The following is a 23,681-nucleotide window of genomic DNA, read 5'->3' on the forward strand; positions in this document are numbered from 1 at the left end:
CTGACAAAATAAAAAATAAACAAAGAAAAAATAAATATATCTATAGCTTATTCTGCATAAAAAGTGTAAATCTGCAGTTTAGACATTCACAAATTCTGAGAGACACACACTTGGACTTTCCGTGAGAAGAAACATAAATGACAAAGTATCAAAACTATGAATGAACACACATGGAATGTGAACAAAAAATACACTCAACATAACTCAGCCTCTTGTAGATTAAAATAAAAAAAAAAACCAGCCACCCTTTGCTTTGATCATTGCTTAGAACTTTCATTTTCTGATCCCGACGTGACACAGCTGTTAAGTGAAAACCATTTCAGGAGACTTCATCATGAAGCTCAAAGAGAGAAAGCCAAAGGTTTGCAGCTCTGTCGACAAACCAAAGGGCGGAATTTTTATATAAATTATTTTTTTTAAAAGAAAAGAAGTTATTTCACTTTTTTCCTTTGCTATATACTTCCATATAATTTGGATCATATATTTGATGTCTTCCATATGTATCTAAAATGTATATAGGTATACAGTGATAAAAAAAAAAGAAAAACACACATAAGAGGGTGTGTCCAAACCTTCGACTGCTAGTGTACATGTGATGCTTCTATTCATTTGTCAGTTCCTATCTCTGGCTTTTTGTCAATTCTCCTGGGTGCATTTAAAATGTGAACTCTGAACAGAATCCCATTATTAAAGCAGAAAGCACAAATGCTTGTGAGTAAAATCTCAGTTAGGCATTTTCCCCAATTGGTTCAACCTTAGCTTCATGTGACACACTGCTGTTAATTTTACAATTTAAGTGCACTTTGAGCTAAAACACTTTTACAAGAGAGCAGTGCGCAGAGATGAGAGTCTGACAATACGGATGTCACAGTTCATTACTACAACAAGTTAACGTTTCATGTGGCAATAACTGGCATTTAAGAGCTGCCCATTAAACTCAATCCAAGGCAAGAAGAGTTTTGAGCAACAGTCTTTGTATCACTTCCTTCTTCAGATTTATGGAGACAGGGCGAAGGCGGTTCAGTCAGTCAAGGGAGAGATACCACATTTGCAGCAAAAAGAGCAGTGTAAGATCCCACACCTAGGTCGTTTTCACACACGTTAGTGGCTCTGTGGAGTGACCCCCTAACTACAGTTAGTTCTGCTTGCTTTACTTTTATGTCAATCTTGTTCACATATACTGTGCATCATTCACCCCAAGCACGCACCATGAGTCATCAGCTGATCGCCAAACCTATCTCCATAACAACGCGCTTCAATCGGATAAAGTCATGTGAATACGCATGCATATCCTTGCTTCTCCTATGCGTGGTGATCCTTTTTTCACCTGTGGCTAAATGCAGTGTGACCAGTGTGTGCTGGGGGAGAAGGAGAAAAAGCTTTTGGAAGGACACACAGACAGACCCAGGCTCACCTGTGCAGACAGAGGCAGGAGGACACTGTCACTGACTTTAAGTTGATCTAAATCGCCTAGTCAGACGAGTGTGTCATAAAGCAGCTCCAGCGCCCATTCATACAAATATACGTGATTTGAGCAGTTTTTTTCCCAATTACAATCACTATTACTGTCACCACGGACTGCGTAGGTTGGCCTGAGGTGAGCCTGAGGTCGGGTGCGTTCACACTGCACTCACCCCGTTCCAAAGTGAGAGTGGAGCTGCTTCGAGACCTCCTGTTTCAAGTGCAGAATGCGACTGTTGGGTCGTAGTGGTAGTGTGAAAACGGCCCTAAACTAGAGAATGTATACACGTAAACTGTAGGTAAGGCTGCAAGAAATAATAAATAATAATAAATAAACTTCAAATAACAAACACTAGACAAAAAGTTATTGTTGTAAGTTAAAACATCTGCAGTGTGCACTGCAAATGATATCACATCACTATCAAAGCAAACAACAATAGGTCATGACTCATGAGCACTATGATATGACCCAGCCCTGCTTTATTATTCATTTTACCAGGAAAAGCACTCTGAGATTTGGGATCTCATTTTCAGGAGAATCTTGGTGCCACAGGGGAGCACTTTACAATTAGCAAGTCACAATAATAACATAACATTATTCAGGTACTCATGTCCTTGTCTATACTCTTCATGGTGCCTTATATAACCTGCTAAACTTGTAGTTAAGAAACATCTACAGAAAGACAAAGAGTTTCTTTATTAAGTTATGCGGTTCATAATTCAGTGTGGTCTAATTAATTGCAATTAGAAACACTGTAATTGTAATTGATATTTCCAAAATTATACCAAGTGTTATAAACAAACTACCGGTACTTGTCAAAACAAACAGGTCTTAAGTTTAATGGTAATGTTGCCATGGGACCCATAGTCTCTTCTGTACAAGTGTTATAATGGCTCCAGAGCAAACAATCATGTACAAAATGACAGAAATTTCAAAGATATAACAAGGGCCTCCTCACAGAGACTGATGAAAACTGACCCAGAGATTGGACTCACTACTTAGTTCATGTTCTCCAAAAATGTGATGCTAAAATGAAACAGTGTTGAAAATTAACAAAATATATTCTGCTCACATGAGGAAAATGATCTTGTGAGATTTTTACATTTGACTTGGATATAATAAGATGTAGTTTCAAAAAGCAATGTTACAATGACAACAAAAACATCAAATAAAATAAAACAAAAGACTCTATGGCCAAGATCGAGAGCTAGAATTATAAATGAATATAAATGTCCAAATCTTGCGTTGTGGACCCAATCACCTGTCTTGTCTCGTCTTGAGGAAATTGTGTCTCGTCCCACCCCTGCTGAAACCGTCAATGTAAAAGTATGTTATCATTAAGGCTGGGTATCATTAAGATTTTGTAATGCGATACATACCTCGATACATAGGCCACGATACCATACATATCTCGAAATAGCATTTTTTTCTATTCGATACAATACAACACGATGTATTTCAAATTGATACGATACGATTCAGTGAAAAATAAAGGCTTTTGTGACTCTTAATGATCTGTCCCATTTTCACTTAAAATAAACGTTAATGGTGCATTTATCTTCTGTTTATTGTGAATGAACATGACCAATGAACATAGCCATGATGAATGAATAAATGAACATAACCAAGTACATTTGGTTTAGTGCATGTGACCAACCAGAAGAACACATCATCACATTATTCATTGGTCAATATTATTCATCCAGAGGTTATACAAGCTCCACATTTACATATACACAGGGACATGTGCAGTTTAATGGCTAAGAAGGACCACAACATATCGACTCAATAACAACTATGATACTAAAAGTTTTGTTAAACCACTATCTGTGCAAAGCTAATATGCAATGCACCTATTTTAATAATCAAAACAGTGAATCAAATGTCAAATGTATTAAATAAACAAGTTTTTTTCCTCTAAACAAGCCACACAATTATAGTGGTGTGACAGAATAATTTGGTACAATATACAAAAAATATATTGACACAGCAGTTCACAATATCGATACTGTATCATTAAATTAAACGATACGATATATTGATATTTTTGCACACCCCTAGTTATCATGGCATTCAATCTATAGTAATGGCCATATAACTTTGCAATAATATCCAACACAGTGTAATAGCCACTTAAATAAACAATAATCTGATTATGCTATCATAAAGTCTATCAGAACTTTTCATAATCTCTCACACATCCAAGTTTGTAGCCAACCCACGACATGTCTTAGGCCTCAGTTTGTGCTCTTGACGCCCTCAAACTCACTGACAACAGCAAAAGAAGTGATAGGATCAAACAAGAAGTGACTGGTCTGAACAGAGCCTGGACAGCCCCTGAAGACACATATATACGAAAGGGAGACAAGGAATCTGGGTCTTTGCAACTGAGGATTTATTTAGTCTAAAAATAGGGGAATATAATTTATTTAAGGGTTTTAGACATTGGATTACATGGGGAAGATTCCAAGATATATAAGGTACAGCTCAAGTAAAAATTATACGATGTCCAAAGATGGTGTTTTTTAGATCTGTATTGATTATGTTGTACTTTGCCATGAAATACCCAAAAAGTAAATGCACAAATGTTGAATCTAGCTAGGTTCATTAAACCTTTTGTATTAAAACAAAAATCTGCATTTTAACAATATTCATGTGAGCTGTTATAGAACATTGTGATGCCATCTTAAACCCAGTAATAAGCCCAGGCAAAGAGGAAACATAAACTGCCAATTGGTCAACTAGAATTCACGTCTGTAGACACTGTTGGTATCTGAGCTCAGTGACTGGAGCAGCAGGTTAATCCCAGTCTGATATCTGATCGAGTCTAAGGCCTCCTGCCACAATACCTGTACACCGTTTAATCCTGGGTTACACGCCAGTCCACAGGTGCTAAATCCTGCACACATTACTGTCTACTGTGAACGGTCACATCAATATTTGAAATGGCTCAGTCTAAACATAATTTTTGCTGTGAGAATTGCACAAAGCACGCGGGCGAGGGAACTTTGTGCACATATTAGTCTGGACTATCAACTATACACGTGTTTTAGAATTGATGTATATATGTTTGGACCTATTATGCAAAACTGAATTTTGTCTATCAGTTGAATGTGTAGGATTTGGCAGCATTGCGTACTGATTTTGGTACTTTTTTTAATCTGTTATTTGCATAATGTGATCTGCAGCTATCCATCGGAGGTGCCAACAGCTGCGTGGCTCTTTGTTGTGATAGCGTTTAGGCACCGGGCACCATAGTTTTCGCATGAGGAAGTGAGTGGATTTGCAATTTAAAATGTTCAAATCATAACAGTGATCCACATCCATGATTCTTTAAATCTAATATAAGTCTGTTTTGTGCTCCAGGTTCCTCCATCAAAGTAGTTCTGAGCTTTTTTCCTTTTTCCCATGTACTTTAGCAAAATTCGGCTTGTCCCAGTACACATACATTAAGCGGCCCTTGGGAACAAAATAAATCAGCTGTGAAGGTCTGCGTCTATTAATAAATAGTTTCATTGTCTGAGAATAAGGAAGTGTGTGGTTAGCATGCCAACTTTACTATGACAGCAGACCGCTCTGGTAGCTGTGAATAATTATTATGCTTCGACAGCATAAAGTAAATGAGGAATAACTTTGGATCACTGCAAACTGTTTAAAAAGAACTACTTCTGTTTTTCTGTTTTTAAGACAGTAAAAAAAAATTAAAAAAATCGAGTACAACAGCGCCTGCACCTGACGCCTGCACCTGACGACTGCACCTGACGACTGCACCTGACGCCTGCACCTGACGCCTGCACCTGACGACTGCACCTGAGAGGTTACTCCAAAAGCACTAATTTAAAGATGGGTCAAATAAACACAGTATAGTCTTTTTTAACCATGGTTTTTACATCCTCTTATACCAATTATTAAAACTTATAGCTACTCTTGCCAACGTTTGATTTTAATTATTTTTTCTTGCCTGTATCGTTCACAAAGAGCTCTCAACTTCCACTGTTCCATCACAATCTTGTCTTAAACTGCACGATGTCAACATATAAAGACAATATTATGGCAAGTTTGACAAAGAGCATTCGTCTCTCTGCATATCATCGTCACACTGAACATAGCTGAAATGTTTACCCTATTGTGTCGAACGTGCACGCAAATATGTCCCATTCAATATTTACCTAAATCCAGCACAAATGCATTCACTTCTGCTCTGTGCAAACAAGAAGCGATGCATTGTTTAAACAAAACTCATTACAAACAAGAGCTAATGTGGTTCTCAATAGGTGGTGGGTGGATCACTGCTACAATGACTTTTGTTTGTCCTGTCAGGTTTAGTTGTCAGTCTCTGCTTTTTGTGGGTTAAATTGGATATTATAATATACCTTCACTTGGTTTAGTCCTGCAAAAAAAATCCATTGTTGTGGGTCCCTTAAGTGTTTTCAAACCATTTTTTTTTTACTACGAGGTAATTAGAATTGTTATTTTGACCATCACCAATCGTCCAAACATCACATTCTTACATAGGCAGGGTGGATGAAGTGTCTTGCCCAAGGACACTTCAGCAGCATGCACCGGTCAGAGCTGGACACAGGTGCTATGTTTTTAGATTTAATTCAGGCTCAACACTATTTATATTTTACAAGCAGCTCTTTTGTGCTGTCTGCATCTAATTTAAAGTGTTTTATTGTCCAAGTGCACGTTAGCTTGCTAGTTGACATGGCAAAACTCTGCTTTGATCTCTGAAAGTGCTTATAAACTCATCATTGTGAATAATTAGGGATGTATAAAGTAAGTGAGGAATAACTTTGGACTAATGAAGTAGCAGTTTTCTCTTTTTAAAAATAGTAAAAATCAGCTACAGCGATTTCTTCTTGAGTGAGAACACTGGCTAAACACGACACCAGAAGGAAAAGATGTGGTTGAATGCAAATGAAACAAAGCATGTAAGGAGAGTCAAATGAGACTTTTAAATGTGAAATGTTTCTCAACAAAAGCTTAGCCAGTCCTGCTTTAACTCAGCACATTTTTACTTTTGAGCTTTTGACTGGGTCTTTTAGTTTCTGATGATCAAAAGTTCCTCAACGACCTAACTTTTCAGTGCAACCATTTTTAGTCATGTTTGGAAAAGGGATGGGACAATAAACAATAATATTGTTGGAAAAAAGGGAAGATAAGCCATTTGCGTTACATTTTGTAATTCTGATAATAAAAAGATAATGGATGAAATCATACCACCAGATTGTGCTGGGGAAAAAAAGTTATGTTCTCTCTAGATCATTGTTGTTTTCACATCCAAAGCTCAGGCCTCAAGCTTAGGTCACCAATTCTCCTGCACAGCAATTTTCCATAAATATTGATACTTTGCCATCAAAATTCCCTGGAGGAGTGATACTAACTGGGTGCATTGTACTGTTTGAAGCTCTCTTATTCAAGTTAGACTTTAATCTGAGCTTTGTTTTAGCAAAATCTGACGTCTGAAGTTTTTTTTCAAGTTAGTCACTCTCACCTTTTTGTTGAAAATTAAACATCTACGCAGGACCATAAACGCTCGGACTGATCACAGGCTCCTGAAATCCGTTTTGTATTTTTAGATGATCTTAAAACTTTTTTTTTTAAATCAACGTTTGCTAATGTGTGCATTGTATTTCCATGGGAAATTCTGAGCATTCTGTCAAATCTTAACCCTCAGTATGATGTCTCTGCAAAGTATCAAAACAATACCCTACAACTTCACAAACCTGATGCGATGTGCAGTACATTCATATCCTTTATTTTCTACAGTAAAGTGCAAATTTCCCTCTCTGGGGATTTCTGTTATATAGGCCATTCTTACTGGGTTGTTCGAAATCCTTATGACACAGTAGTAGTTCCTTCTGTGATTTCCACCCTACTGTTTGTGCTTGTGTATTATGTATGCGCCCTGTAATCTGATAGCTACCAATGAAACAGCAAACGGCGCATGGTATGATAAAGTGTATTGCCTCCAGGTCGTCTCTTCAGAGCGGATCCAGTCAAAGTGAGAGAGCTATGCCCCGTCATCACATTATTGCCTTCTGAACCTCAGCAAACTAACAAAAGCCTGGGTTAACCTTTGTACGGGACCCAAACAACAATAGTACAGTGCTTTATAGTGGCAGATGGCAGAAGATTATAGGTCATTGTATTGTATTGTAACTGTAAAAGTATACAGGTGATAATAAACTAGGATTGTTAAAAGTATCGAAAGTCAGATACTAATTGAAACTAAATCTAGATAAATGGGTAAATGGTCACAATTCTATATAGCGCTTTTCTATTCGAGGCATTCAAAGAGCTTTACATCAAGAACCACTCACCCATATTCACACACACACATTCATACACCAGTGTACGCAGACACGGGGGGCATGGTGGGTTAAGTGTTTTGCTCAAGAACACAGCGACAGCATTCATCTGTGCGAGATGGAAATGCTAGAATTGCTGGAATCGGGTCAGTGGATCTGACTGCTCAACCGATGATCTTTACATCGAGAGCGGCATTCGAAGCACCTACCTTCGGATCAGTGGACAAACACTCTACTAACTGAGCCGCTGTTGTCCTAGTATTGAAACTTGATACTCATTTAACCAAGTACTGACACTGAAAAAATAACTAAATCTCATAACTGGATACATTTTGACCTTTCCTGTGGAGTGTAACAACAAATTACTATTATTTGTGTTGAAAATTACAATTTTGGCCAAAGAAATGCTTTTAAAAAATCATCATTTGGATATCAAAATCTGTATTGAGAATTAAGGATGAGCGATACATCTGCTTCAATATTGGCATTGGTGATATCGAAGGGTTTTCCTTAGTTACCTACATCGGGCCAATAACGAAAATTTAGCCGATATTTGAGACCACTATTTTGTCCAAGCTGTCCCAGTCTTACAGATTGTCTTCAGTGCATTTCTCTGACTAATAAGTAAAAATAGAAATAGAAGAGCAGAGCGGTTAGGCTAAAAATATGTCTGAATGTTTACATAATCATGTAAAAAAAAAAAACTATTAAAACAGCAGTAATAATAAAAATAATAATAATTTGTTAACTGTGAAACTGTGGAATATGTTGGCCTTAAGCTTTTAATAAAGAACATTAGTGGTGCTACCTATAAGCCACAGAATAAGGAATATTTAGTGGAAAAACATACCAAAAACCGCTGAATAAAGTTATGTAGTAGTTTTGAGAACTTTTGTTTTGTACTACGCCACACCCCCCTTTTAAATTAATGTGCAGGTCAGGTCTTTTGTCAACCAAGAATCTCTATTGCTGACTGCTGCTGCCCTAGAGAATTTGTGATTTTTATCTGGGTATCTGCTAACCTAAAAAGCTCTAAAAATAACAGTAACAGCATCATCAAGTTTCCAGTGTAGTCTGTGGCGTGGTCGAGATAAGACGGGCATACTTGACTTACACAGCGGGTTTATGTTTATCAGTAAGTTAAGTTTTTTTTTAAATTATTATTATTATCAGCTAGCTTAATTAATTAGTGACTAAATCAAATCAGCTTCACTGTGCAATGGGTTGTTGGGATTGACATTAAGGCCATGATTTTGTGCTGGCTCAAATTGAACACAGCATACCAGCAATCCAGTTAATTTAATAATGCGTGCTACTTTTTGAATAGTGAAATTGTGAAATGGGTTACTTTACGAGGATGAGATGACGTCTGTGGCGGCACTGATAAAAATCTTTAACAAATACATTTTCATATTAGGAACATTTTATTTGCATAGTCCAGTGTAATGCTGTCACGATACTAAAATGTCAAAGTTGAGTTCAGTGCTACACTAGGAATATACTTGATAACACAATGATAATAAAAACGCTCTTTATTTAGACAATAGAATGTAATTTTCAACATTTAATCATAGTACTTTCCTTTTTATTACCATGTGGCCTCATATCTGTGTAATCCCTCAGTCGTCCAGGTAGGTTCTACAGTGGTCCATGAGTGTATACTAGTCTATCTGGTCTTATACCTTTTACAGCTCACGATCATTCTAAAGCTATTCAGGAAAGGTTCATTTCTGTTCTGTGAATGTGACTTTTTTAGTATCGATACCTGCTCAAATGAGTATCTCGTTTCAATGCTACTTTTAGTGTAGGTTATCTGATTTTCAATACCGCTGATCCAGTGTCAAAACATTATTACAAGAACATTGCCTCCAAAGTAAAAAAAAATCTATCACCAACTTTAAAGTGCACTATGTAACTCTTCTAGAGGATCTGCCATCTTCTTGTCTCTGTGGAGATGTTATTGCTTCACCTGGAACGTTCCACCGTATGGTAAAGTATAATTTGCATTTATTCAATGTCAGGTGTTCATTAAAAAAATAATAATAATAATAATAATAATAAAAATAAAGCAGTAACTTTGCAATGTGGCTTCAAATGTCAAATATCATATTATATGGGGAACATTCATTCAAAACTATCTCCATGGAGATAAGCAAGTAGCAACCTCCTCCCCAGAAAGTTACATAATGCACCTTTAAAATACATGTTATAAGCACACACACACAAAATTACATTACTTTTGACTGACCAAGGCTATGCTCCACATATTTTGTCACTACAGGTTGAGGAGGTGGGAATGTACCAACTATGTCCCACTACTTTGGCTTCCTTCGGGGCAAGTTACAACTTCTGTGCCCGGAGAGAGCTGGTTTTATGGGGCAAGAGAGGACAGGATGGGCATGATCCTTACTGCACAGGCGCATCATATGAAACTTTATTCATGAACACCACGATTTTACGCGCAGAAGTGGAAAACAATGTCCATATATAATGCGGACAAATGACTCAACTCAGAACACGCGCTGAGTTGCACACTAGTTTGCAGATAGGAAGTAGGAAGGAGTGAGAGTTAAACCGAGTTTGAATAAGATCTTGGATGAGTAAACTTATCGTGATGCATCCCTGTGCGGTCAGCAAAAACCGCCCTAGAAAGTGGGAAAAAAAGCAGAAAATAAGTAAACGTACACACCTTTCAAATAGTATCCTCACGCCGAAGAGCCCCAAAGCTAGCGGTAAGGCTGTAAACAAGTGTGCGGGCTTTGGATACTCCACCCCGGGTGCCTGCTCCGACAGATCCGCCCAGGTGACGTTGTGCGGCAGCCAGAACCTCTCACTCCAGAACCAGGCTGAAAGAGCAGCCATTTTTTTGGATTAAAGTCTTTGTTAACAGCAGTCTAAAAGCTATACAACAAAAGCCCCCAAGTCCCAAAAAAAGGTAACGGAGAAAGTCACTTGTAGAGCACCTTTACTCTACGTGTTGGCGGCTGTGATGGGAACTGCCACAGACTCAACTTTAGCGCACGAGCGTCAAGTGTGCGTAATGCGTCATCATGCTATTTCCGGTTTTCACAATAACACGTGGGAACGGTACACGTCAACAGGGAAATGATGCTCATTGTAACTATTTATTTTCAGATTTTAGCGCAATATTAAATGTAACACAAATTCACTTAGGGATTTTGTGTAAGGGTCATATTTAAAGGTCCACTATGTGACTTTTCTGGTAGAGGGTCTGTCAGCTGCTTATCCCCATGACAACCTGCTGGGTCTCACAATAAAGATGCATGTTTTTCCAAGGTGTTTTTGTTTTTAATGCAATGAAGCTCAACAAAATTAAAATTTCCATTCATTTTCCCACTGACTTATATATAAAAAATAATATAGAAATTTACTCAGGCATAATCAGCGTTGTGGTAACTAATGAGCACAACTATAATTGTATTTAAAATCTGTCTCTGAAACTTTATAACCCCCAAACTAATTAAAACATTTTTGCCGACTCTTGTGTTTTAAACATGTTTTTTGGGGAACTGCATGTAGCTGGTTAGGCTCTGCGATGCCTTTTAATATTATGATTTTTTTGAAAAATCAAGGGCAAAAATGAATGGGAAATCAATATTTAATGCAGAACCAGATCAGGTGGGTACTGTTATGCAGGCCAACCAGCATCATCTCCATGGAGACAGTCAAGTGGCAGACACAGACATAGTGCACATTTAAACTGGATTTTATAGATAAAGGCAGACATAGGCTATCAGGGTGATAAGGGGGAAGGAAGGTGGGGTGTGTGATACTGTCTGAAAGTGACTTTGAAATAAGCCAATGCAAAAATGCAGTGTATTTGACTGACAGGACCTGGAGACCTGCCCAGAGTCTAAAGGCTTGGCTGTATCCTCACTCTCTCTTCCGTGCAATTATTATAACTGCATATGTCTACCCGGAGGACTTCACCATGAACCTGAATATCAAGCAGCGCAAGTTTTCTCCTGCCAAGTCCACCTCCTATTTGTGTCGACCTCACTTTTACTTTGAAAAATGTGTAACCATATCCACTTTTCAATCCAAATGATGTTGACTTGACACTTTTTGGTTGCGCCCTGAGGAGTGAGGACAGGAATTGAGGAAGTGAGAGACATGACCTGCCTCTTCACTTAAGAAATTAGTACAATCCCCCTGACTTACGTGGGAGTATGGTGCACTTTTACAATGTATTTTATCGTAGCAATGATGTTGATAATTGACCTGCTGAGGTAGCCTGTTAGTTAGATAACTCTGGCAAAGTGGATGCGCTTGTGATTGATGTGATGGCACGCCCAAGAGGCCTTTAAGGGCATTACAACTATAAAAATATCTTAAAATGCAGAGGTACCTGTTGTGCTCTGTTGCTGATACACTGCTAAAACTATATATCAGTTATAAATGAGAAAAGATTTGGATACAGAATATTAGAGGTGACCCTGCTCATGATCTGAAGGTGTTGCAACCTAATTGAAAAGGCTAAATAAGTTAAATGTCATAGCTACAGGGAGAACATTGCAGGGAAAGCAATAATATCTCCTTGGAGACATGCACCAGAAAAGTTACATAGTTCACCTTTAAATAATAAAATATATTTCTCAAAAACCTAATAAGCTACTAGCCAGCACTCCTTTGAAAATGCCAGATTGTGTACATTATTTAATGGTTTGTACTTCAAATTATAAATCAGATGTTACATATAAACAGTTACTCTTACTTGAGTAGTAGTTTTTCCAAATACTTTTTTTTTACTCTTACTTGAGTCACTTCTTGGACAACTACTTTGTATTTCTACTTTAGTAATATTATTTCAAAGTAACTACTCTTACTCTCTACTCACTCCATGATAATAACAATCTTCAGTGGTAAGACAAGTAAGTTATATTTTTATATATATATATATATATATATATATATATATATACACATACATACACTCTAATTAAGATATGTATTCTAAAGTTTTGTCATTTTAACAATCTTTTTCTCTTTTTTTTTTGCAGTGTATGCAGCACAGTGACTAAATATAGTTTGCCATTTGGACCTTCACTGTTGTATTATTAGAAATCCCATAGTCCAGTCGACTTGATAACTATGCAGAGGAGTTTAGTGGTAAATTACGTAATGATGCTTCAGTGTGGCAATATTTATACTTGCTGATTTCCCCTGAAAATTTGTGGAATAGGATTTCAATATTTCTTCATTTAGACAATATCTGGAGTTGTGTTTGCTTGATTTACACATCTCTTGCTCGTAACTGACTATGCTCCTGTTGCTAGCCTTATTTAACCTGCTTCATGCTCCCCACTGTAGCCAGTAGAGGGAAGTATTTAAACAATTTTATATGCAATGCAATCCTGTAACATTTTAGATGGAGGGCCTGCCACCTGCTTGTCTCCATGAGGATTTTATTGCTTTGCTTGGGATGTTTCACAGTATGGCATTAAACGTATCTATCTGCAAAGAGACAAGAAGATGTTACATCAGATCTGTGGAGAGGTGAGCCAGCACAAAGAATGCATATTTTTAAAAGTATTTTTTCAGCAATAAGACGCCTGTAAATTAATAAACGTAAGATAAATAGATAAGTGAAAGGATATCGTACTTGTGGAACATTCCAAGCAAAACAATCACATCTCCATGGTGATGGCCCTCAACTGGGAAAATTACATAATGCATCTTTAATTTATAAGACTTGAAATTCCAATTTCCAAACCTAAACCTAACTAAACCAAACCTAAATATTCATAAGATTTAGATATGCTAAGTCAATGCATACATTAAAAATCAGAGAAAAAACGTTGTTATAATGAGTGTACATATGAAAGTTGCACTGGCCGGTAGTTCTTCACAAAGGTCAGAGTGGACACTGTAGGAAATGGTAAAGGTGAAGAGTTTAGAGTGTCAGTCAAAGCTCATGTTACATTCACTCAGATACAGCAACTTAAAAGGTCTAGCACATACGAGTAAATAACACTACACAAAGTTACTAAAAACAAGAAACAGAAGAAATATGTTTATTTAAAAATATACTATCTGTATCACAATTAAGTTAAAGGTACACTACTGGAGGGTCCGCCACCTGCTTGTCTCCATGGGGATCTTTGTCTGGAATGTTCCTCAGTATGGTATGACATTTATTTATCTAATGTCCATGGAGACAGGACAGATCTGTGGAGAGTCGAGCCTGTCCCAGTAATAATGCATGTTTTTTCAGGTTATTACTTGACAATACAAACCTGTAATTGAAGACATGCAAGATAGACATGTGTAATCCCATTCTGTGAAACATTCACTGCAAAATAATCTCCATGCTGACAAGCAGGAGGCGGATCCTCCATCAGAAAAGTTACATAGTGCACCTTTAAGGCACTTTTGTGTTAGACTGAAACATACAATAAGTTATTAAATTATAATGAACAAATATATTATACAACTACAGAGGTAAAGTAAATTAGTTTGAGTGTGTTGTTAAGATGTCTGTTACAGTAGTGGTAGTCATTTGTTGTCAGTCGGAAGAGGGCGTGGCTGAGGCTACATATGCTCGGGATGGTTTTGCAAACAGTTGATGAACTCTGTGACTGGATGGCCATTGAAGCAGATCTGGTGGACTGCTGTGAAGAGAGGGAACCTACAAGGAATGTAGATCATTAATAATATATTAAGAAATAATTCCAATCCAAATATAATATTGAAATTTGTTTTACTTGAATACTGGAGACTGTCACATTTTGTACTCAAGTAAAAATTGCAGTTTTATTTTATTTTATTTCAGTGTCCAAACTATTACATCTGAAACTATTAAAAATATAAATCCTACAATTCTTACCATAATAACTAATAGTACAACAACGACCACTTCTACCTGATCAATTACTACAAAAAGTTGAGATTGGAATCTATTCGCACTCTATATAAATGCAGACCTGCTGTACATTAACTTGTCATCAAAGTTCTACTCACTTTTGCACCATTTTTTTCTGTGTGAGGACCTGGTTGACCTCTGCGGCCGTGGCAGGACCTTGGAGTTTCTGTCCATTCAGCAGCTCCTTTTCTAACTCTTCAATTGACTAGAACAAAAATCAAGCCACATTAAAGTAAAACAAATTAATGACTTAGCACATCAAGTATAAGAGGTTCCTGGCCAGACCTATGGAATTTACTAATAAGTTACTGTACCAGTTACTAATAACATTCATTCATTCGTGTTTTGTTCCCTACTTTGCCTGTTTTGGCGAAGGCCTCTCCGATCTTGCGGTTTCTCCCTCCATAGCAGGTGGTGATGAGGTCGGCGATGCCGCAGCTCTCCAGGAAAGTCGCCGGAGACACGGGGCAGTTTGTGCAGAAGACTTTAGCAAACGCGATCATCTCCATCAGACCCAGACGAATTACTGCGGCCTTTGTGTTGTCTCCAAACCCAAGACCATCGCAAAAACCTGCTCCCACCGCCACTATGTTCTGTAGGAAACACCAGGCAGAGAAGGGTCAAAAATAAAACTGCTTCATATATGAGAGCTAAATAATTCAGTTGTAAAGAGTTGTGCAACAGATTTTCTGCTACAACACTTTGAAATAGTTGAATACTGAGTATAATTTGTAATAAGAAAATTGTAAAAAAAAAAAAAAAGGCATTGATTAAAAATGTATACTTTAACCTAAATTAAGACATATATAGGCACATTTGGGACAGTTCTGATGGATTACAAAAATAATTATCTGATTATTGTAATAACATTAATTTTTTTTAAAAATGCATTTTTAAAATAAAAATCTCCATCTTTTGGGTAAAATACATTTCATTACATTAACCTGCCATGCAATCAGTTCTGATGGATTACAAAAATAATTATCTGATTATTGTAATAACATTAATAAAAAAAAAAAAATGCATTTTTAAAATAAAAATCTCCATCTTTTGGGTAAAATACATTTCATTACATTAACCTGCCATGCAATCAGCCCAAATTGTATTCTAAGATGTTTTCAGTTTTTAAAATTATAGAGCAAGTTTATATGATTGTATATCAAAAAGGAAAATTCACAAATGTTGAACTGGGTATTTAAATCTGTAATAATGCCCTGCTACGTATATTAAGAGAATGCCATCTCAGACCTCAAATATTGTTTTTAAAATCTTATAGTGAAGTACATGTTATATTCTGAGTTTCAGCACAATTTCTTCAATGTGTACTTGCAACCATAAAGACTACATATATTTGTATTGAATTTAACAAAACAGACCTTTAGTGCTCCACAGATCTCCACCACATCGCTCTCCTCCACCACTGTGACACGGAAGTTCGTCGTCTGCATCAACTCCTTCAAAATAGGCCCCAGAGATTTGTCTTTGCACCCTAAAACATACAGAATGTCCATTAAAGAGCAACTGGACAGGAGCAGGAATGTGGTCCGTCGCTGTTTATAGGAAGGACCACAGCTGCCTCTACTTTTTGAGGAGGCTGAGGCCCTTTGATATCTGCAGGACAATGCTCAGGCTGTTCTATGATTCTATGGTGGCCAGTGACATCATTTGGCTGTGATCTTTTGGGGCAGAAATTTGAACTTAAGGGACATTAATTGACTCAATAAGATGGGGGAGAATCTGGACTCTGACTGTAGTGTCAGACAGGAGGCTGTTGTCCAAAATCAGGACTATTCTGGTTTCTCCCTCCCACCCACTCCACAATCTGCTGGTCAGCTACCAGAGCTCATTCAACCATAGACTGTTGCTGCCACTCTGCTCCACTGAGACACAGGAAATCATTCCTGCCTGTTGCCAACAAACTGCTCAACTCTGTGGTGTAAAAGCCTCACTTTACAATCCTTCTGCAACATCATGTTCCTACCTCATCGCTGTAAAACTCTATATAAATATCTAAATATGTTATGAGGGTACTATATTTTTTATAATTTAAGTTAAAATGTAAGTTTATTTTATTTTCACTTAGGTGATAAAGGCTTATTTTACTTACTGTACTGTTTTCTTTAAGCTACTAATATTTTATATCTTATTTAAACTTTCTTTTTGATTTATTAATAAATGTAATTCTGATTTGATTGATAGATTTATAATTTTTTTCTAATTATTACTTGACTTGGTGGGATAGTACCTGTATTAAATAATGTCCTTTTCCAGCATGTTGTGACTGTAGAATTCAACTCAACAAACTAACAGTGAGCTGGACTTTTCAATTTTAATGAATTTTTACTTTGATAACTGGTTCTTGTGGCTCTTTATTGAGTGACTGCAGAGGACATTCCACAGATTTTTACCTTTCTAGGTTTTTAATGTTTTCCACAGCTCACTCAGGAATTGCAGTTTCTGGCTTATTTATTTCAAAAGAGACAAAAAAGAGGTAGGCTGAACTACACAGATTTATAATCGTACAAGTTGTACTATAACAAATATTTGCAGTACAGCACAAGCAGTAGCACATAATAACACAAGGCTGTAAAATGCACGTCACTGCTTATCCCATGTAATTATTTCCATCCTACTACCATACTATTACTGTGCCATAAAGAGAGTGCAACCTAAACATGACAAAAAACAAAAAATACATTTATAGTACCACAATGAAGTTCTGTAACTTACCGATGGTAGTCTCACAAAACTTCTCGTCTGCGACCTCGTTGGCGATGTTTGCTCCCATCAGAACTGTCATAGTGATGCCCAGTTTAGAACTAATTACTTCAGAGATCAGCTTCAGGCCCTCGGGACTCGCATCCACGCCCTTAAATGCAAAAATATCAGATCATACATACAGTTATACAGACATATTTCTAGGGCTTGAGCAAAAGAAAAATGGAGCACCAAAGACAACATTTTGTTTATTTAGCCACATCCTCCATTTATTTGCTTGACCTTGGGGGGAGATATTCTTTCTATAATCAAACGTATCTACTGTAATTTCAAGGTTTGTCAGTGGCTCTGTTTATTTGTACAAAAGTCTGATTATTATCTGATTTCTGGAGTAAATATGTAAACAGTTGCATCCAATGCGAGTAATCTCATTCTCTCAGATTGTTCACACCTGTGTAGGTTTTGATGAGGAAACAAAGAGCAAACCAATGTGGCAAAGACAAAAATGAAAGCTAAACCAGGTGTTTTTGATGATCAGATTCCTCTTGGGCAACACACACAAACAATATGATCACTCCCCAAAAAAGACAACCCTTTTGGGGAGTGATATGTGATCCCCAGATACTAAAACAAGTATCATTTGAGCAGTGGAGATGGAAAAGTAGTCTGTATAAGAAAAGTACACTGATATATCTTTTGTTCATTATAAAGATGTGTTGTCATTGTTCTATAAAAATCAGTATCAAATAAGGTAAGATATGATACACATAACTGTCCCCATAGGGAAATTTGTCCTCTGCATTTGACCCATTCTTCAATGCCTTCCTTCTTCTTATTCTTCTTCAAACAAAGCTTTTCCCTTTCTCCTACACCACTTCCCAGACCCTAAAGCACTAAATCATTCCCAGGCCAGGTGTGGTGTGTAAAAAACAAATCCCTCTCCTAGTTCTGATGAGTAGTAGCTCTAGTCCAAGATTGCTAAGAATATTTTGAGTGGGTTGTAAAATAAGTAAAATTTCCCTTTGAGTAATTTTATCACAACATAAATGTAACCTCTACTTTTGATGCAATTTTTGCAACAAACTCGATTTCGAGAGTAAGAAATAGACTCAATATTCAATACCGATTCTGATACCACAATGATAATTAAAAAAGCACTCTCTATTTAGACAATAGAATATGATGTACTTTCTTTTACATTCCCATGTGGCCTGATATCTGTGTAATCTCTCAGTCGTCCAGGTAGGTTCCATAGTGGTCCATAGGTGTATACTAGTCCTGTGAATGTGACTTTTTTAGTATCAATACCTGCTCAAATGACTATCTAGTTTCGATACTAGTTTTAGTATTGATTAGTATATGATTCTTAATCACTTTTGTTTGAGTCTAGTTGTTTTACTAAGACAAGCCACTGACCTTAATAAGAGACATGCCCACTGCGTCCTTCTTGATGTGATCTTTGATGGTATCGCAGACTCTGACGATGAACTGATGAGGCACCACAAATATGAGGATGTCCACTCCTTTCACCGACTCTGCCAGATCTGGGACTGCCAACTGACCAATGCACAAACACATAATACACTTTCAAACATCAGTAGAGTGACATAAAAGCCCATACTCACCACATTGGGGGGTAGTTTGTGTCCAGGCAGATACTTGACATTTTCATGGTCGGTGTTGATGATTTCTGTGAGTTTGCGCCCATTTATGGTCTCCTCAAAGACCCACATGTTCACTGTGGTGTCAAATGTGTCGTATTTGGCAGCATTGGCCCCAACTATTTTGGCAATTGCAGAGCCCCTAGAATATAAGAAATAGAAAAAAAAACAAACTCAATTCACTTCTTGGCCATGCCCTTTGTTAGACAGTCTGAGACCCCAAGATGCATGTATAAATATGTAAATTAGTTGTTATAGATAGTCCATTGTTGTCTTTTTAATATAAGTTACAAAAGGGGTGGGTGAGCACTTCCTTAGAGCACAGATCAGAGTTTCAATACAATTCATGTACATTTTCAGTCTTATTTTGCTTTAAGGGGGAACTAAAGCCATAGCTTCCACAGGAAGTTCACATATCATTGTGATTTGTTAGGTTCACCAGTCACTCAGAGCATAACAGAAGCTTACCAACAGGAAGAGTGGGTGGGCAAATGTAACCTTGTGCAGCAAGATGGATTCTTGGGATATTTGTGAGTTCACAAACTCACCACCAGTGGGTCAGAGACTAGACCAAACACACTGGAGCACTGTGGACAGACGTACTTCAGCCTATTTTAGTGAAAATACAGATTCTTTTGTCTTTGTAAAAAACAGGCAGAGGGAAGCACTTTATGCAGGGAAAATCTTTGTACTTCTCTTTCAATTTAATTTACCAACAGTTTGATTTTTTAGCTGGTTCTGCTGTTGTGACGCTTGGATCGTCCAGATAGGTCCTGTTTACTTTTAGGCAGAGCAATGCCAGAATTATGTGCACTCTAGGTTAGGGAAAAAGTGACTCATGCCTTCACAATATAGAATATTGCAATCAAATATCAATTTGTTGTTTTTTGTCAAATCGCCCAAAAATTCTTTTGAGAACAATCCATAAAATCCTGTATAAAAACATTAAATTCAAAGAGTCTTGTTTCAGCGCAGAGCTACAATAATCAAAAAGCACTGAAGCACCTTATAGCAACCACTCCCAATCATGGAGCACTTTAAACTCACTGCAGTAATGTTAATCCTCCACCACTCTGACATTTAAATGGGTCTTGAACAAGTGTCTCATTTCTCCTTCAGCCTGTATCTACTATTGGCTTCTATGGAACACATCGACAGAACTCACACAAAATCCTGCCACTCTGAGCCATTAACATATAATGATTACGACTGTTGCCATAGTGATTAAATATTATATCACTTGAATGGTGAAACGTCCTCCAAAATGTGCATATATGAAGCTGAAACCCATGAATAGAGTTGTGTTCTTCTCACACACCAGTCTCATATCCAAGTCCTCCAAATACTGCCAGTATTGGGGTGGCAAAATTTGGCTAAACGTGGTGAAACACAGTTGATAGTTGTGGTATCCTACAATGTACAAATACCAGTGCTTCTTCCAGAGTTACACTTGAGAGATTTCTTATGATTTAGACTAGAGGACCATTTCAATGTTTTTATTCACCAGAAGAGAAGCCTTATGTTTCTTAGCGGTCCAGCAGGTTTTCAATCTACGGCTAAAGCTCTGCTCTGCACACCATGCTATGATTTCACGCTGTATTAAGATGCCAGTCCTTGCATCTTTTGAATAGTGGAACTGACCTCTTCCAGGAATACAAAATAATTTTCTTTAGATCCAATATTTTCAGGAAAATTATCTGTACAGTCTAAAATGGTTATCAAATGAACCAAAGTCTGAGTGAGTAATATGGGGCTGGGCAATAAAAATCAAATCCTGGTATGATCCTTGTAACGATCTGCTATTTCAGTGACATTCTCATATCATGATTCAGTGTTTGTCTGTTTAATGCAGCTCTATGCATAGTTTTCAGAATCAGAATTACTTTTGTTCATCCCCAAGGGGAGTTGTCAAAATAAACTTTTCCCACCCATTCCTCCTGCTGGTCAGTGACTGACAGGTGAGTTTACAGGAACTGTATGTAGGCTGTGCTCTTACAGTTAAAAAAAAAAAGAGTAAAATCATAACTGAACTTGCGGGATGCCAGTGCTTTAACCTGCAGAGAGAGGACACATACAAGTTTTTCTAAATATATGGACAGGCCATGCCTCATGTCCTGTGAGGCTGCACTAGCACGGATTAACGATTGGCTGCAGCCACCGGGGTTTATCTGGGTACACAGATACGTCATGTTCAGTTAAAAACATAATCCTACATATGGTGTTAAACTGTGATGACAGTTTTTTTCGCATATCGATGATGCTCAACTGTATTCACAAATGAAATCTCAAAATCAACATTGTCAAAGTAATTTAACTTCAGTGGGGTGACCAAAGGCTTCATGCCAAATTATACTGAAAAAAACCCCAAACCAAATAAACTTATTGTGAACAAACCACGACAGCAGCTTTTTAGACTAATCTGTTTCACATAACCATCTGTGTCTGAGTTATTGTTATACTTGCAAATAGCTACTTCGCTGACCAATGGCGACCTTTGACACTGACAGGTCATAATGACCCTGTAACCAAGGTGATGGGCAGCTGAAGCAAAGGGTACAGTAAATACATGTGTGTTCTGCTGTCAGTGCAGAAGGGCTGCCCTTGGCCCCTGAGGCACTCTGCGGTGTCTGAGTGCCTGCAGTTTCTTAATAAAGCTTTTGTTTAGGCAATTGTTTTTCAGTTAAGAGTCCTCATTTTTTTCTCATTCAAACCTTATGTCATAGATTCTGATGGAAAGCAATCTTCATGAAAATAAACGCTTAATGCTGTCAGGACAATGTTTCTGACAGCTCCTTTTGGGAGCAGTGGGCACTGAAGTGCTGGGCCTGGGGACCCATCTTGTTGCTAGACTTAGTCAGACTGCTTTAGCTGCAAGATTTTACCTATGGTGCCTGTTCTGGGATGAATAAGGAAATTGCAGTGCCTGGACGTATCCCACCCAAACACGGGGAGAAACATGCAAACTCCACACAGAAAGGGCATCTGGGTGACCCAGAAAGCCACCAAAAACATCAACAATCTACAATAAAATGTTGCATCTTTGCTACAGAAAAACTGCATGTTACTGACTGAATAGACTTCACTGAAGAGGTTGGCTCATGCTTCCAAATTTTTTTTTTATTCATTCCTTTTTGTCACCCATCTGGTAAAAGGGAACTGTGATGCTCCTGGGCAAATCAACCATTCTGTGAATTATCAGGACCAGTTTGTAATCCAAACTAGTCACTGGGTTCCTAAATCTCATTTTGGTGATTTGGGCTGCAGCTTTGAAAAGGGAATTGTCAAAACCCAACAAATGCATCCGTCCGGAGTCAGGATTTGAAATCTGATTTTACTCTTGGCCTCTGTTGCCTGATATACGAGCTCTCTAGGCTACAAACTGCAGAGACTCAGCTTCACAAAGCGCTCAGTCATTGGTTTTTGCTCCAAATGGTTCAGAAAGTACTCCAGTTTGAACTGGGGGTCATTCTAGTTGGAGGTTTTAGGTAAAAACATCCTGACTGTAAGTGGTGGTTTCTGATAACAGTGGTGGTACTCACCTAGTACCACCTAATAACTTTTAGGGGTTACCATTTACCGACAGATCTAAATCAGGTCTATAACTGGCCTATATCAGACCTAACAGGTCAAAAATGGATAATATGAAGATCTAACCATGAGGTAGTGTAAAAAAAATAATCAATGTAAAATTGTGAATAAAATGGATATTAAGTATTACCAGACGCCACTTACTTTACCTTACCAGCCTACCACAGCTTCAGAAACAGTGCTGTGGGTACATGCATTAAGACTATTAAAATGACATGTAAACGGCAACATTATTGGATTTCTTTCTGATTATATGAATAATCCCATGATTATTCACATCAGATGTTGTGGTTTATGTGTAATTTATGTGAAATCAGACAATAATCTGTTTTAGTGTGCATGTGAACATGGCCACTGTCTTAGGATGCTCATGACAGACAGAATTCTTCATTTTTTGTTGTTGTTCTCATCAAACATCAATTCATAAAAACAATCAGGTGACAGATTTACCTTCTCCACTTTGCCAAAACCTATTTTACTTCAATTTATTCACAGTAACTTGAGTATCTACAGCCTATTTTAAGTGCGTGCTCACTTTATTCACATGGAAACAGTTAGCTTGCCCCACTTTACTCTTGCAAAACAGCACGCCTGAACTTTATAATTCCCTTATCTAACGTTACGACAGAAAGATTACTTTATCCGTTTGGGGAAAATATATTTAGCAAACTTGCAGCTCAGTACAAAAACTGCCTGTATCCTGCTGTAGTTTGAAAGATTTATGAATACAAATACAATCTATACACTCACCAGTTTCCCGAACCAACCACACAGACTTTCTTGGGGGCCATGGTTGCGCTCGAACTCGCTCAGAAGTCGCCGGTGAGGAGACAAACTCGCACCCGGGATTGAGGCTATTTATACCGGCCAGAGCAGCGCGGACAGTCCCTCCCTCCTCCAGCTCCAGGGGGCTCGTGACTGGTCCACCGCACGAGGCCACGCACTCCCTTAAACATGAAACAAGACACTAGAACGCGGACAAATGCACAGATACCACTACAGACATGTCAAGGCTCCAAGGCCAAGTACACTAGGTTAAAAATAAGCTGCTAGCA

The 23,681-nt window shown here is 37.7% G+C and overlaps 2 protein-coding genes across 2 annotated transcripts in view; both read right to left on the reverse strand.

The window, feature by feature from the left end:
• The window catches only part of cers5 (ceramide synthase 5), a 31,699-nt gene extending 20,894 nt beyond the window's left edge, over positions 1 to 10,805 (reverse strand). Inside the window, exon 1 of the mRNA XM_033966461.2 lies at positions 10,466 to 10,805. Coding sequence (XP_033822352.1) covers positions 10,466 to 10,638 — 173 coding nt within the window. The 5' untranslated portion in view covers positions 10,639 to 10,805. The remainder of the gene's footprint in view (positions 1 to 10,465) is intronic.
• A 2,975-nt stretch (positions 10,806 to 13,780) lies between these two features.
• On the reverse strand, positions 13,781 to 23,543 carry LOC117370910 (glycerol-3-phosphate dehydrogenase [NAD(+)], cytoplasmic-like). The gene is made up of 8 exons (XM_033966462.2): positions 23,377 to 23,543; positions 19,003 to 19,180; positions 18,794 to 18,934; positions 17,390 to 17,528; positions 16,036 to 16,148; positions 15,016 to 15,252; positions 14,758 to 14,864; positions 13,781 to 14,425 (listed from the first exon to the last, which is right to left on the reverse strand). Exons 1-8 carry the CDS (start codon positions 23,415 to 23,417, stop codon positions 14,329 to 14,331), a joined length of 1,053 nt encoding a protein of 350 aa, XP_033822353.1. The 5' UTR covers positions 23,418 to 23,543; the 3' UTR covers positions 13,781 to 14,328.
• Between the last annotated feature and the right edge of the window lie 138 nt (positions 23,544 to 23,681).

Source organism: Periophthalmus magnuspinnatus, chromosome 5 (genome assembly GCF_009829125.3).
Source record: "Periophthalmus magnuspinnatus isolate fPerMag1 chromosome 5, fPerMag1.2.pri, whole genome shotgun sequence".
NCBI classification, from domain to species: Eukaryota; Metazoa; Chordata; class Actinopteri; order Gobiiformes; family Gobiidae; genus Periophthalmus; species Periophthalmus magnuspinnatus.